The 16,911-nt window shown below is 31.5% G+C and overlaps 2 protein-coding genes across 3 annotated transcripts; one reads left to right on the top strand and one right to left on the bottom strand.

Annotated features, from left to right (window-relative positions):
* Positions 1–4,091: 4,091 nt before the first annotated feature.
* On the top strand, positions 4,092–6,456 carry LOC137812910 (uncharacterized). Its single transcript, XM_068615162.1, has 4 exons — positions 4,092–4,408; positions 4,821–5,008; positions 5,108–5,171; positions 5,750–6,456. The coding sequence occupies exons 2-4, from the start codon at positions 4,848–4,850 to the stop codon at positions 6,020–6,022; spliced, it is 498 nt and encodes a 165-aa protein (XP_068471263.1). The 5' UTR covers positions 4,092–4,408; positions 4,821–4,847; the 3' UTR covers positions 6,023–6,456.
* Positions 6,457–7,897: 1,441 nt separating this feature from the next.
* LOC137812904 (kinesin-like protein KIN-14P) lies at positions 7,898–15,183 on the bottom strand. 2 transcript variants are annotated; one of them, XM_068615157.1, is made up of 20 exons: positions 15,082–15,183; positions 14,188–14,410; positions 13,492–13,619; positions 13,301–13,384; positions 13,052–13,129; positions 12,854–12,946; positions 12,401–12,637; positions 11,849–12,061; positions 11,269–11,598; positions 11,104–11,185; positions 10,919–11,014; positions 10,667–10,843; positions 10,444–10,550; positions 10,176–10,354; positions 9,917–10,081; positions 9,576–9,829; positions 9,321–9,484; positions 8,808–9,184; positions 8,240–8,364; positions 7,898–8,133 (listed from the first exon to the last, which is right to left on the bottom strand). In XM_068615157.1, the coding sequence occupies exons 1-20, from the start codon at positions 15,118–15,120 to the stop codon at positions 8,078–8,080; spliced, it is 3,207 nt and encodes a 1,068-aa protein (XP_068471258.1). In that variant the 5' UTR covers positions 15,121–15,183; the 3' UTR covers positions 7,898–8,077. The 2 variants fall into 2 exon arrangements, with proteins under 2 accessions (XP_068471258.1, XP_068471259.1); XM_068615158.1 differs by lacking the exons at positions 14,188–14,410; positions 15,082–15,183 and having other exon boundaries at positions 13,245–13,384.
* Between the last annotated feature and the right edge of the window lie 1,728 nt (positions 15,184–16,911).

Here is a 16,911-nt window from a genome sequence, read left to right as displayed (position 1 = left end):
TTCCGGATTATGTAATCCGAAAGTCTTTTTTTCAGATGTGTTATTAGCTTCCGGATTACATAATCCGGAAGTCTTTTCTAAATATGAAATTGACTTCTGGATTATGTAATCCGGAATTTATCCAGATTACATAATCCATAGGCTTATTATTTCAAATTCAAGGGGTGAAAAAAAAGGATAAAATGATATTTTCATATTTAGTATGGGGTGGCACAAGAAGGTATGGAGGTGTAGGAAGAAAGAGTCCATGTAAAAATTACTCTAAAATTGATGGACTACAATCAAAATGGACTTTCTATTATTCTCATTGATATGACCCGACCCGTTTATTCATTAAAATTCTGAAATTGGTGATGGTATTCGGAAGGACTCGATAGTTTTATTATTATTATTATTATTTCTATTTGTGACTACTTATTTAAATTTAAATTGAAATTACGCTTGAAAGTGTAATTAAAGGATTTATATCAAATTATTTATATTAATAATTTTTTTTCTATTTATATGCATTAATTCATGTACATTTAGTAAAATTTGACTTGCTATAGACTAGGTATACACCAGAACCACGCATGATGCATTAAAAGGAACATAAAAAGGACAACACCACTCCTTCGTGGACATTATTATTCTAATCCCTACAAATAAAATGAAGGAATGGTGTTTTTTTATGGTTGTCCACTGTTGCATATGAATGTGCTGAAAAGGATCCCAAACCAAAAGCATTAATAAGACAAAATGAAACCTTTGGAAAATATTTTCTTTTTCCCAACTTTTAAAAATTAATGTTGAACTAAAATAAAAGTTATGCTTCAATAACTTGTATAATAATGTTAATATTAATTTTCAAAATGAAGTTAATTTTAATTAAAAAGTAATGTGAATAATATCTAAATATAATCAATAATATCTAAATATACTTAACTTTGTTATATTAATTATCTTGTATGTAAAAAAAAAAATATGTGCATGAAAGGCGATAAAATTATTTAGGATCTTGAATCAAATTCTAATGAAAAAAAAATATATAATTTCAGAAAAAGTGAGTTTTTTTTTACTAATTCATTTCATCAATGGATTATGCTGTCACTCTTGTCCTCTAATTTCATACATGAGACAAAGTAGTAGAAAATATTCCAATAAGCATATAATTAAAAAGAGCTGTAAAGATATATTATTTTTATTTATTTATTTATTTTATATATCGTTGAAAGGAAATATATAGTAAATTTTAATTTGTGCAAACTTGTTAGGAGCTATGAAGCTCGGACACTCCTCTTAAATGGTGTGTCGGTGTCCGATACTCGTGTCGGACACCGACACTCGTAACACATGTAGGACACGTATCCGTGAAGTGTCCAATTCAAAAAGTATTTGTTAGATTTCTGACAATTCTAGTATGGTTCTAACACAATTTTAAAAAGAAAAAATACATTAATTTTCTTAAAATTCATAATTTATTGTATAAATTGTTATTATGTTTATAAAATTAAGAAACAAATCATTATGAATCAGTCATGAAAAACATTTTTTCGTTCCAAAAATAATCTCGAACATACTTATACACATAAATTTTTATTGTCAATTTATATAATTTATAATTATGTAATATATTATGTCCTGTGTCCTATATTTTAGAAATTTAACGTATCTTTGTATCTGTTTTCCTATCGTATTAGGTTAGGAGTAATAGGGATTTGAAATTCTTTTGGAATCGAGAGAAAGCTGAAATAAACTAAATTTGGGAAAGGAAAGAGAAAAACGAATGAGTAATGAGACAAAGATAAATATTAGCAGAAAACACAAAGATAAAAACAATTGAAAATAGAGAAATTATGATTCGATCGTGTCAGAAGACGGAGGAAACTATGTTTTGAACCGCACAACATTATTGATGTATTGATGTTGGAAGAAGTGCCAATACAGAAAGTAAAGTATCGGAAAAAAAACTGTAAATTTTTCTTCTTCTTTTTTTCGTGCCGTTTTCTTTCTTCTATAATTTTACAATATCAAGTTTACACGCTTCCATTCAATTTTGACCTATGTAGAAGATTTGTCCATGAAGTATTAATAATTCCCAATCAAGTATTATGAAAAGGTGTTATTTATCCATAATTATTATTATTACTATAATTTAAATATAACTCAAAATCAAGTATATTGTTTATATATATTTTAGTTATCTTGTGTAGAAGTATTTTTTATACAATTTCTATATAAAGAAGATTTAGGTCAAATGACTAAAAAAGGGTGTGAATTATTGTATATTAAAATATAATTTTACCTTAATAACATAGACAATAAAGATTAATATAAATTATGCTTTTTAATGACTTTTGGATAGAATATTATGCATGGTCAGTTCATGAACTGAACTAATAAAGTCTTACTAAAGATTTGATCAAATTTGAAAGAGTTCATAAACTATTAATATATAATGTTTTTTGTGGCATCTTTGATTTTGTTTAGGGTAGGGAGATCCAAATCAATACATATAAATTGGTTAATATTATTTATATTTAATATTGAGCGGTTGTGATCTGTCTGCATATTACATGTTCCACACAATCTCATACTTATCCCGTCACAATCTATATCCACAACCGCTTCTCACTTCTGAGATTCCTTATCTGCAAATTTTTTTTTTAATTATCAAACATATAATATTTATTAAAATTAATATCTAATTAATTAATTACCATTATCAATATTTTGTGTTATTAATTATTTAGATTTTAAAGTAAATAATTAAAATTTATGTTTAAATATTAATTTGAAAATTATTTATTAATAATAGAAACTAATTTAAATATTAATATATTTTTTCTCTTGGTTTGACTTTGAGGTTTGTAAAATATATGGAAAATGCCATTGTTACCCAAAATGTGAAATCCAACTAAATTAGAATGAGGGACTGTAACAGTAGCTTATAATTTCAAGTAGGCAAAAGTTATTTTGAAGGTTTTGATGTACTGAGCAACACCTTTTTGTGGTGTTTGTTGACTCTTTGTGAATTTATTAGGATAGAATGCATGTATGTATACAAGAATAGATGTGTTGTTATTTGACTTTTTTTAAGTAGTTTTTTTTTAGACATTAGTGGTTTTTTTTTAAAAATATTGAATATTTCTTTAATTATTTCTGTTGTCCCTTCTTGTAAGACCCTTTGTAGGTGAATGGTACATAAAAAAAAACCTTTAATTCGATATAAACATATGGCAAAGGACTAATTAATGCTTTCTAAATGGCTTAAATATACTTTTTGTTTTCAAAATCAGTTCATTTTAGTTCATTTTTAACACACCATTCAATTGTTAATCAATAATGTTAATACATATGTTAGAGTAATTGACAGTGTAATACTTAGTTATATGTAGCATTTCTTTAATTTTAGAAAACTTAGGATAAAATCTATAATTAAAACTTTATAAGGATCAAAATTGCACATCTATAAAACTAGAGATCAAAAGTGAATTTTAGTCAATATTAAATGAATTTAACTAATATTTCCAACCATTATATGAAATTAGATACTCCCTTAATCCATACTAACTTTCAAGTTATAAGCTTATTTCATTCATGTCAATACCAACAATTAATGTATTACAGTTCTTGTACCAATTGCTATTACTATTAATTTTATTATTTTATTAAAACCTTTAGTACTACTCTCATCATTCTTATTATAATTTTTATGTCATTAATATAATTCAGTATATCACAACTTTTATTACATACTTTTATTTCATTTTTATCCTAAATATATTTAAAATTTATCATGTATTTCATAACATAATATGATTTCGAAACAAATTCTTACTCTTAGAATAAATACATAACTTTGACAAAAAAAAAATTGATACTAGTCAACCAATTTAAATTATTTCACAGGACTAAAGTCAAGTTAAATGGATGGAGTAATTTTGTTCATAATTGAGTTAATAAATTAGCATAAAAAGTCAATATGAATAAGCTAAAATTTAATTTGTTAGAAATTAAGATGATTATTTTGGTACAGAAATTAAGATAATTTGAAATATGACATTAGTAGAGTATATATAGCAAATAACATTACCGTTTCGGACCGAATAACACAATAAATGCATACACGTTATGAACAGAAAGATTAAAAAAAAAAAAAAGTAAAGAGAGAGAGTGATTGCCACGTGTGGATGGCATAGCGTCACCACTCACAAACCGACATATCACATGAGACAGAATCCCAGATCTCAATCATTCATCCATGTTTCACAAGTGCGGTCTTACATCATTCCCACTGCACCTTCCAACACTCTACAAAATCCTCACCCCCTTCTTATCTTCCCCTCTTGCACATTTTCCTCTTCTTCCGCCCTCTTTTCTCTTCTCCTCTCAGACTGCCCCTCTCACTCTGTACTAGGCAGCTCAGGTACTCTCTTTCTCTCCTTCTCTCTCTCTCTACACACACCCCTTTTTCAGTCTTTGGTTCATAAAAACTTGCAAACTTATCTTTGTGTGAAGTCCTAAACTATAAAGCCTTTTGGGTTTGTTCATCTGCTATAAAAAAGAAAGCTTGAGAAGAAAGTGATTATTTTCATGCTTACTTTCAATCAAGTTTCACTTTTTTTAAGGCCTTGGTGGATTTAAAAATTGTGAGACTGGGGTTCTTTCTTTCTTTCTTTCATTCAGCTTTTGTATGGTTTCACAAACCAGAACAACTGTGTGATTAGAAAATAAAGTTTTTAATTTTTTGTTGGATGGGGTTGCAGGTGTTCCTCAAACCAGAACAACTGTGTCATGAGAAAATAAAGTTTTTAATGTTTTGTTGGATGTGGTTGCAGGTGTTCCTTGTCAAGATCCGTGAAAAGATGAATAGCTACAGCTATTATGGGTACCAAGAGAAGAACATCTTGACAAGCTGTGAGGAGATGAGGATGGAATCAGTGATTTGCCCCAAACCTCGGCGATTAGGTCTCATAAACCACTCTTCCATCAACACACACATCAGGCCCCTCAGGTACCCCATCAGGTAATTCTCTCTTCTTTTTCCTTTTTATCTATTGTTATCTGTTCAGCCGATTTTGTCATAAAAATTGTGACTTTTTTTAATTTGTTGTTAAAAATGCAGCTGTCAATCTGAGGTGGAAGATTCAGGAGTTGGGGCAGAGCTTTTGGACATCATCCTCCCCAAGGTTCTTTCCAATGTTAATAATATTTTGTTATGTACTAGGAAGCACAATTTACTTGAAAAAAAAGTACCATATTGGTAGGGAGATTTGTCTCTTTTTTTTATGGGAGACAAAAAAAGATAATCTTCCTGATTCATCTCCTTTTCCACAGTATTTTTTCTAAGAAACAAGCTGTTATGTGAAATCTGGAATTAATTTTTAATTTTTGGGGACGATTTTTTTATCAAACTTACCCATCTGTTCTGATTTTAGTAGAACTATTTTTTCCTCAGAAACAAACAAAAAACTTTTATTAAAGTTGACTTCTTGTAATACCTCGAAGATCCATTTATTTTACAGTTGAATAAAATTGATTTGAATAGAACTAATTTTGTGTTGACTTCTTGAATGTAATTGTTGGGATGTTTGTACAAAGTAATATGGACCACAGACATTTCCATTGAAATGTGAACAAGTGTTAGTAAATATGCATTCAATCAATTTCTAGTGATAATGATAATATCTCTATGATCATTTTGCAGAACCGTTGTTCAAATCATCTAACCGAACCAAAAACTTATTCTTTGATTTGGTTTTGGCAGGAAAGCTGCTACCTTGCAAGATCCGGAGGCCAAGTGGTAGCATCATCACCACCGTTTTTCTGTGGATCTCCTCCAAGTAGGGCCTCAAACCCTGTGATTCAAGATGAGCAATTTGGTAATGGGAATTTTAGTCCATTTATTGAGGCATCCTCTTCTTCAGTTCGAGGCTGTGTTCCAATGAAATTTGGTCAGACTCCAGCTGCGGTGAGGATAGAAGGTTTTGACTGTCTTAACAGAGATAGGAGCAGCTGCAGCATCTCTGCTGTGGCATAATCCATTTTTGAACCAAAAATAATAAAAGAAAAGAGAGAAAACTAATACAGAAGCAGAGGAAAGATGGTAGAGGACTAAAAGTCAATGAAGGTCAAATAGCTGGTGACATTTTTTTTTGTTCGGAAAGAGGGACTAATGATGCTGTTAGAGTACTATGTGTATATATACAAGTGATCCATGGAAGTTTGTTTTCAGTCAGAGTTTGGTGTCATGCAAAATCTAAGATGGGGAGGGTTTCTTTTGTGTTGTTATTCCTTGTGATCAATAAAAAAAGGGACATCTGTCTTGTTAGGTTCGTAGAGTCTTACAATTTGTTATGTGTCTGTCACTCAGGTCCTCCCGTTGTAATTGTAATTTGGAGGAAATTGAGGAAAAAAAGTCTTTGGAATTTTGTACATTAGTTTTATTAATTAATATTTGTGGTTGCTGTTTCAGTAGGTGTTGTCTATTTGATATGATGTTATCTTAATCTCTGAGAGAATCTGTCTATTCAACGCAATTCACCCTTTGAAAATGTGAGGATGATTGATTGTATTTTTCTAGTTGTGCATATCATGATTTGGTTCTTTGAAGAGAGAGACATGAGGAAAAAAAATATTGGTTTAAGGGTATCTTAGGAAGCAACAAAGCACTATTTATGGTCAGATTTGAGGGGCTGTCTTGTGTTTCAATCATGGAATTGTGTCCATTGTATTTGCTGATATGAGGATGCTGTGGAATCGTGTTTGTGGAAAGGAGTGTGGTAACAATTAATTTTGTTAACGTAACATTTATTCAATACTGTTTTAATTGTAAAGCAATTTTAACCGTTAAAATGTTTTTTAATTTAAAATTAAAATGTGAATATTGATTTGAACACACAAGGATGGTTAGTGGTTGACGGGGTTGTTAAATGCTTCATTAAACGTTACCTTTACGTTCATGTATGAATAAATTTTTTGAACTATTAAGTAATGCTGAGTAACATACTTATACGACAAATACGTATAATATGGATGAATAAGATATGTATAATCTTTAAAATGAATGTATAAGATATGTATAATGTCGTGTTTGATACACACTGTTTAAGAACCATGACAGAAAATCACTGTTTAAGAACCATGACAGAAAATCTGTGAGTAGTGAAGTTCTTTGTGGTGATTTCTTATGTTAGGTATGTTTTGTTTTTCACATAGTACTTAGTTACATTAGACAACAGTGTTCTACTCAAATGTGGCTCCGAACATGGTCGACAGAGTCCCATTTTTAGAAGGCCACCTTTTGTTTTAATTACTCTAAAAAAATGTTACAATACAAATCTTAATAATTCAAATTATATAATGAGTTATGTTTAATCTTCTCAACACGAATTATTGAAACTTTATCCAAAACATGGTATGATCTTTAGTCAAATTGAAACTTTGAAGACATAGGTTTTGTCTTAATAAATAATTACTGTTCTTATTTTTTAATTTAAATTGTTAAATTTTATTTGTAATTTACTATATATAAATTAATCAGTCTTAATTTAAAATTTATTGAAAATGATTTTTTTTAAAGAATGATGATTATGGAAAGAAAGATTAAACTATTAATGATTATGCTATAAAAAAATATACGAAGAACAATATTATAAAAAAACATTAAGAACAGTATTCAAAAGATGATGAGGGCATAATTTGCTTAATATTTACAAGGCAGCAAAACAGAAGACACAATAGTTCTATCTAAGTTTCTTTGATGATGTTTATATGTTAAACTATGTTGTAATAATTTTTTTAATATAATATGGTTTTTAAGTGTGGTTGGTCATTTTAATGAATGGATACAGAACTTTGAATGCTATAACTCCTATTTTATTTTAAACTGATGGTGTTTAGGTCCTATGCTACGTTTATACATAAACTAGCACATTTTCTATTTTTTTCTGTGATGGATACAAATCCTCAAAAGTGTCACCAACATGACTAAAATCAAACTATTACATACCAATGAAATATTTACACGCTGCTGTCAAATAGTGAAAGTACAATATGAAATCAAATTTGGGCTTTGGGCTTTGTGCTTTGTACTTTACTTCCACAGTTTTGGAGGCTTAAGGTTGCCTATACTGATGCTTTTCTTAATACCTGAAATCAATTTTGTGAAAGAAAGTTGAAAAGTTCAATGAGCATAGATTTTAAGAAGAGTGCTAACATAACGATCAAGTGGAGATTTCAACTTTACGTTACATACCTGATGATGATTTCTTCACTGGTTCCTTTACTGGGGGGGTGGTGGTGGTGGTGGTGGAGGCTGTGTTTGATGAAGTTCGGCTTAATTTCCTCATCGCTTGAACAGTTCTGCGAATTCCTTTGGATCTGCATAAAAAGAAACGAATCATATACACACTAATTTAGTATGACTATCTAGGTAGTATAGATACTGACATGGATACTGATACGATATGTACAACACATGAAGATACGTATAGTCTTTAAATGTAAAACATGAGCACACGAATCTATATATTATATAATTATGAATAAGTTTGAGTTTTTTAGAAAATTAATGTATTTTTTTTTAAAATTGCATTAGAACTATGTTAGAATTGTTAGAAAAACAACAAATATTTTTAGAATGAAGTGTTCTACAAGTGTTGGTGACCGATACGTTACGGACACACCATTTAAGAGGCATGTCCGAGTGTCATAGATGACTACTAAATGATGCAGGTGGTATTCTGTAAATGCATCAATTTCTTTTCTAACAGGAAGATTTAGTAACTGTTTAGCAGGAATGTAATAGAATAAGCACTACTCACCTCTTATCTGTTGGTTTTGGGATTTCAGAGAGACTGGAATTTTCAGAACCATCAGTTTCTGTCCCTGCAGCAAATCCACTGTCAGAAAAATCACTTGATCTTCCATCAAAATCAGAATCTGTAAGAAGTCCTGTAGTTTCTGGAGTTGCAACAACACTCTTTCCCATGTCTCCCCCATATTTTTCAGATTGATGGATGTACTGGAATTCATTTTGGTGTAAATCAATTGGTTGCTGGTTAGCATGTTCGAAGAGCATGCTACTTCTACTTCGTGGGATTAGATTTCGCTTAGCACTGCTACTACCAGCTAAACTTTTGAGTTGAAGCTTCTCAATCTCCTCATCTTTTGCCAAAATAGTGCTCTTTAATTGAGACACCTAGAAAGTCAAGCAATGAAGAGAATGATTACTTACTTATCTGTTCTGTAAGCAACTAATGTTTATTCTGGTTCATTCAAAAAGCTGAAAACAGTCATGCCAACATAATCAATTTGGTAGAGAAAAGGTAAAATACCTGCTCAATCATTTCTCTGACATCTTTTCCTTCTTTGCTACTTCGTGCAGCTCCTAATTCAACTCCAGAAACCCTCTCGGCAAACTTTAAAGTGCTGGAAGTTTCAGAATATGAACTTACATCTGAATTGATTTGGACCATCATGAGCGTCTTTGCTTGACCACCTATGGGGTGCAAGATTCAAAGATCAAAAGAAAGTCTACATTGAAAAGATTCAAGGCATGTGACATTGATAAATTATGAATGAAGATTTACCAAGAGAAGTTTGTAGAAGTTGAGTAAGCTTGCTGTTTCTGTATGGTATATGGGAGCTCTTTTGAGAAAGGGCAAAAATAACATCTCCAAGGGCAGATAGTGATTTGTTTATATGCTGTGCTTCCTTGAGCCTATCTCCAGTTACTTCAGAACGATCTACTCTTTCACTTCCTGCCAAATCTACCAAATGAAGATTGCCAACCATAGTACAACCAGTCTTCAAGTCCTTCCCGGTAACATGAACTGAGACAACACTGTGTACATAAGTTTACATGATGTCATCACAATGGAAATCTTTCATTTCAATGTCAAAAAAGTAAGGATAAAAAAAATGGTGCAACCTGTGAGAACGGCTACTTCTTTCATTCATAGCAGTTGCACCAATGGCTCTATTTTTAAGTCCAATTTCCATTAGCTTAATAACATCTGAAGGTAATTTCACAGGGAACAAGCTAGCATCTGGGACTGCTAAGCCATTTGGTCGAGATTGAGTCAATATCCCAAGTGTGTGCATTTAAGGAAATCAGAGATACAAAAAGTAGAAGAAGAAAAAAATCCATGCAAAGAATGACATGTTCAAAGTTATTGAAAAAAGGATATTTTTTTGGAGAACCATCTGATATTAACAAGTCACGGACTTGCTCGTTATATATCTCAACCATTTGAACCCCAATCTCATACTCTACCAAATTTTCTCTACTCTTGGAAATCTTGAAGAGGTCATTTAGAGCTCGATAGTTAACACCAATAGTCTCGCTTGTTGCCCCATTTGGACCAGTCTGAGAAAAGTTGGCATCTTATAGAATAAAGAATTCCTTCAATAGCATCATGTATGAGTTAAAAATCAATATATCCAGAAGGTTCATACCATTGTATAAGTTTTCCCTGAACCAGTTTGGCCATAAGCAAATATACACACATCGTACCCATCTAGAACTGATCTAGTAAAGTCTTGGATGTCATAGTATACCTCCGCTGCATCATTCAGATTAATATCATTACTACAACACTAGAATGTTAACAAAAATAGAGAAGGGAAAAACTGTAACAAAAAAGTAATCATAAAAAATGGTGCATTTATATTATTAAACCTTGAGTTGCAGCAGAGCTGAAAACCCTGTTGAATTTAAATGATCGAATGGCATCTTTTCCTTCTTTGGATGGATTTGCCACGACCAAATCATTTTCACCAACGTGTTCAACAATAGACTCTTTTTCCATTTTTCCTGAAACAGATGGTCGAATTCGACAATATACTCTGATATTTCCTGTATCATAAAAAAAGTGAGTTCATAGTACACTTACACATCAAAAACCCAGTAGAAAGATACAAATAATGCCACCTTTTAGTTCTTGAATCTCATTGAACATTTTTTTATTTTCAGCAATAACAACCTGGTAGTTCTCAGCTGCATGTAGAAGTGGTTTAAGTTTTATACCTGAAGATGATTTACAATCAAATGGTCAGAGTTATCTTCAAAGAAGGAAAGAGGGAACACTAGAGTAACATTCTAATAACAAGGCCTACCTAATTGATCCCACTCCCCTGCATAAACCGTTTGCTCTTTCATTACCCTTTGCTTAGTGGATTCCAAAGATAACTTCATTTTCTGGATGATAGCAAATTCAGTACAAAATTGTAATGTTTGACATCACCAAGATAACATTGACATTAACACATTTGTAAGTGTACCTGTAAGGAACTGAATTGAAATGTTATGACAGTCAGAAATCGGTTCATTTTCATGTTCCACTTCTGATCTTTTGAATCAGAAGAAACCTCAAGCTCCTTAACCTTATTACTTAATTCTTCCAGTTGATGCTCATATTCTTCACACTTTTGTTCCAATTCTTCTTTGGCATCCTTTTCCAATTGGGAGCGCTGTACTTCATATGCTATTTTAGTTGTTTCTAGCTCTTCCTTCAAAGCTGAAATTTCTAAATTTTGGTGCTCCTGTTCTTTCATCAACCTAGCAATTTGCTCATCATCTTCTGTCTTTACCTCTTCTTGAAACTTTTCAACCTGCATTTAAGGGTAAAAGAGCTCATAAAAATACAAATAAAATGAAAGTAATTTATCTCAAAGTCCTTGTGATAAAAGTTAGCATGGGTTATCAAAGCAAAACTTCAATACTGTTTAGAGAACATCACAACAAATGTCTAAGAAATTACATCTAAATTTGTCTTTTAACTAAAACCTCTTGGTCTTGTCTTGTCTTGTTCCTCTAAATGTACCAATATATTGTTTTTCGTGTAAAGTAAGAAACCAAGACCTTATTTTGTAATTCTTCCAATTGGTATTCATATTCTTCGGCCTTTTGTGTCCATTCTGCCTTGGCACCTTTTGCTTCTTCTTCCAGTTGTGAGAATTGTGCTTCATATGTTCTTTTGGCCGTTTCCAATTCTCTCTTCAAAGCTGCAATTTCCAAATTTTTGTCCTCCTGTTCTTTCATCAACCTAACTATTTCATCTTTCATACTTTCAGCCTGTATTGAAGGTCCAAAGATCTCAAAATACAAATAGTATGAAAATAATTTATCAAAGGATAAAACTTAAATGCAGTTCTTTAGATGGTTTTAGTGTAGGTTTCCAACAAAAATTAGAATATGATCTCTTCTCAAGACTACAAGTAATAAAAGTTTCACAGTACAAGTTACTAAGCTGAAAATTTGATTTTGAATTTCTGAATAAAGAACAACGCCATAAGCATGTGTGAAACAGTATTTGAGTTTTGTCATATAACTAAAACTTCTTGGTCTTGTCCTGATTTCTCTGATAGTGTAGCAAACAATGCATTGCTTATCGAGCAAAGAAAGAAACTTTACCTTATTTTTTAATTCTTCTATTTGTTGTTTATATTCATGAACCATATGTGTCAGTTCTGCTTTAGCACCCTTAGCTTCTTCTTCCAACTGTTCGAATTGTACTACATGTCTTCTTTTGGCCGTTTCCAGTTCTATCTTCAAAGCTGAAATTTCCATTTTTTTGCTCTTCTGCTCTTTTATCAACCTAACAACTTCTTTCTCATCTACCCTCTTTTCTTCCTCTTTGACCCACTTACCCTTCATCGAAGGAACGAAGAGCCCAAAATCCAAATAACAAAAAAATAATTTAATCAAAAGTGTATGAATATGTTGTTTATTGTGCAAAGCATGAAACAGTTACCATCAACTGCTGAAATATGTAGAACACTCATACCAATATGATAAATTTGAATATATAAAATTGATCTAGTTCTAAATTCTCATAGAATGACAACTCAAAACTATCTGTGATACCTCACTCTCATCTTTAGTTTCGGATGCAAGTGTCTCGAGTACTCTTATTCTCGACTGGTATTTTTCTTCCCGAGCCTTGAAAAGATTGTTTTGCTGAAGTAACAGAACAAGAAAGTGATTTGAAGAAAATGACTGAGAAATCAAAACTAAGAAACTAACTAACCAGCATCTGAAAATAATGTAATGAATGTGACATACAGTTCGTAAATGTTCTGCTTGAGTTGACATGCGCCGTTCAATCTCTTGCGAAACCTTTCTCAATAAGCAAGCCACACGCTGAGAAACAAAGATAATAAACCATGTTTATGAAACTGTATGCTGTATATTTGTTTGTAGTGCAAACCAATTGCATTGATTGTAGACATGTAAACCAATTGCATGGATTATATACATGTAGTTTAATGAATGACTTTATGTAACACCAAACCAAAGTCTCCAAGGCCATACATGAGGTATTTCCCCATTTCTTCTCTCAACACTTTCTTCAAGAATACCATTCACAACACTCAGAAGCGACTGAGTGGGAGCATTCTGCAACATTAGACTCTGAAAAATATCAGTCATGTCTCAAACAGAAAAACCGTGTTCATTATAAATATGCACTTAAGTTCATATTGAAGTAGACTTTAAGAACTTACATCTATACTGTTAGAATTCATCATTTCTGATATGTTTTCAGCTGGAAGATCTGCGTAACTCCCTGGTTTCAGTTGAAACACCTCATGGAAATTATGTCCAACGTAGTGTATTAATGAGGCTGATGGCTCTGCCGAATAAACAAATGAGTAAAACTTACTACTTAAACACGGAGAACACAATCTATTTGGAAGCTGGTGATGATAAAAAAGTATAGACAAGTAGCATTTTAGCAAGAAATTTCAAGGAAATTGTCTTCCATACAAAAGTTAAGATTTAACTTTAGGACAAATGTAATGTACATGTTCACAAGTTCTCTTGACACTGTTTCTCTAGTTCGAATCAGCATTTCATCTCAGTAACTAGTAATTGATTACTGCCACAAAATGTCAATTTTGAATGGAGAGAGTTCCAACACTTTATGTAATAATTTTATCCTTAGCTTTTTAATGGTACAAACTCAGGGCCTAAATTTTGCAGTTAAGGAAATTCAAGATACAGGTAACTTTTCTTGATTGTTAACATAACCATGGCACCATGTTCAGAAAATGTTGATAAGAAGCTTGTGTTGGGATTACTTGTATAAAGGTTAAGACACCCTTGAAGTGTCTCATTTTATTTTGTTTATTCTTTGTTGATAAAAAAAACATTTCGTATGCTTAAACACAAAACGGAGTCCGAGTTTAAATTCACCGGACCCGCCATAACTGGGGTACTCATGATACGCGGCAACTTTGACGCAACTGGAATCTTCTTCTGCTCCCCACCGAATGATTGAGAACAATGATAATGAAATGGTGAATTCACACGAGGGCTCATTGTGATGGAATGAGTAACAGAAGTATTATTATCTACCAAAGCATTCTGCAAACTTTTTTCTCTGAGTGTTAAAAGACCATCCACAACAGCTTTCATAGACCCCTACACATGAACCAAGCTCATGAGAAATTCATGCATCTAAACAAACCAATGCTATACATAGAGATATACTGAGAATTTAATCATAAGGTTTTTACTATTATTCCATCATAAGGAATTTACTGTCATATTCAATTTGTTGTGATAAGTGAAATTTGAAAACACATAAATAATGTCATTTTTAAAGGCGCTGTGGTTGATGTGGTAGAATTGTTCACTCTAGTTCAATTAAAAGTTTGGTCTTGGGTTACTTCCAAGACATCTTCTATTTTTTCTTATTCCGACTGGTGCTTTATCTTTAGTGGTGCTTTATCTTTAGTTTGTATGAGGTTGATTAAATGATAAGATAGGGAGTAGGGTAGTTTCTTTTGTCATTTCTTTTGGGCGTTTGTAGGTGTATGGATTTGATGTCGGCGTGGTTAGGGGAGACTATGTGTTTTTTCTTTTGTTTTCTTTTGATTTTTATAAGGGTTGTGATTCACATTTATTTATTCTTTCTAACTGATAAGAAAAAACTGTCATATTCTTTACTCTCATATCATTATCATTATCTATCATGTATAATAAAATTGTTACTTTTAAATAACCAATTTAAAAGATATATCTGGAGATATGTTGTCATCAGTTGACAGAATAAGTTTGTATCAAAATTTGACACAAAGTAGGCCTCATACCTTTTCTATGTCTGATATTTCAATCCGGGGCAATTCCATTGCAGCTAAAACTTTCACAAACGATTTAACATTTTCTGATTGTGATGGCAGAACATTATCAGGTTCACTGACCTACACAAGATAATCCAAACTAAAAGATATATCTCAAATCAAAGTTGCAAATTACGAGTTATTTAAAAGGTTAAGAAGTGTTACCACATTCACAATACCAGGTCGTAGCTTGTTCAGTATCTGGCACAAAACAGTACCATTGCTCAAGCATGCTCTTAACTCACCATCCGTGACATTTGTTGGAAAATTCAATGAAGGAACAAGGCTAGTTAACCACTGAACCAAAAGCAAACGATTTTTGGCTGCAAATATTCAAAATGAAGGAGGAGATCACCACATGAATGAATGAACACAACATGCAAATTGGCAATAGGTGTGGTAAGGAGCTAAGTAAGTCCTATTCCATTACCTTCCATCTCAACATTGAAGGATTGAAAATTCCCATTTTCATTGGAACTATCAATTGGGCTGCCCAATTCTGTAGCTTCTGATGGGAAATTCATCACTATGTTCCTGGAGGGACAAAAACCTTCACATTTCCACGGAGACATGTTTCAATGAAACCCCCATTTTATCAATTCATTATAGAAAAAACTCAAAGCCTGAAATCAATACCCAATCCAACCCAAAAGGTAAAAGTTAGCATCAAGGTGGTCTGATCAAATTACACAAATACAATGCAATGTACAAAAATCATGATTCCAATTCCATTCACTAGTTAAAACCATTTGCTCCCTTCAGAACAGAGAAAGGCACAATCTTTGCATGCACTCTGTTCCTGACAGACAAAAAAAAGTCCTATGGAGGAAGTCTTGAAAAGGGTCCCAAGATTGTATTCCAAATTTTACATATTTTCAAAATAACGTTCCAAGAATATAAAGAATACCAAGAATAATGGCAATTCAATCCATGCATAATGGTTTTCAGAACCCTCTAAATTCTAACAGAAGTCAAACATTCCCATTTGAAACGATCCAGATTGTTGACCCTTCAGGAATGGAAAAATTTGTAAAACTGCGAAATGACAAAATAAAAGAAGGAACAACAAAGAAGAAGGAAGAAGAAGGTGAAAAGTTAGAAAAGTAGATTATTGATGCATTGAAACCGATAATACATCAAATATAGTTCTTGATATTGAATATGAGGAGACTGAGAGAGAGAGAGAAATCCATTGGATAAATTTAATTTTGAATAAATGATAATTATTAATGTTTAATTAAAAAAATGATGTGATGAGTGCTGGTAATGTATGTTTGTTTAGAAGTGAAAAAAAATGAGATGTTAAGAGTGTTCCTAGAAAGAAGGAGTAACACTCTATGAATCACCATGCATGGATTTGCACGTGCATCAACACGTGCTTAACTAGGTTCTCCCTGTAAACTTTCTCTTAGGGTTATTATTTCTAAACTCTGTATTTCATAAATTTATTTAGTTTTTTTTATCAAACTTAGTATAAAAAATATACAAAAGGGGTAGTATTTTTTTAACAGGACTTTAAAAATAAGGTCATGCTTACAAAACCATGACTTCTTTATATAGATAATTTCTTTTCAATTGTCTTTAGATATATCATTCCTGTTTTTATTTTTTTTTATTTGTAATGAAGTTGTATTTCAAACTAACTACTTAACTTTTCTGAAATTTTATTTACTTTTTGAATTTGTGTTTTTATCTCATACAAACATATTATTTTATTTTGAACTATTTTATCATAATTTCATTAATGAATTAAAATTTAAATATTATCATATAATTTTAAATATTCATATTTATATTTTT

This window comes from Phaseolus vulgaris, chromosome 2 (genome assembly GCF_000499845.2).
Source record: "Phaseolus vulgaris cultivar G19833 chromosome 2, P. vulgaris v2.0, whole genome shotgun sequence".
NCBI lineage: Eukaryota > Viridiplantae > Streptophyta > Magnoliopsida > Fabales > Fabaceae > Phaseolus > Phaseolus vulgaris.
The sequence above is the reverse complement of the archived record's forward strand: the minus strand, read 5'-3'. Positions and strand labels throughout refer to the sequence as shown.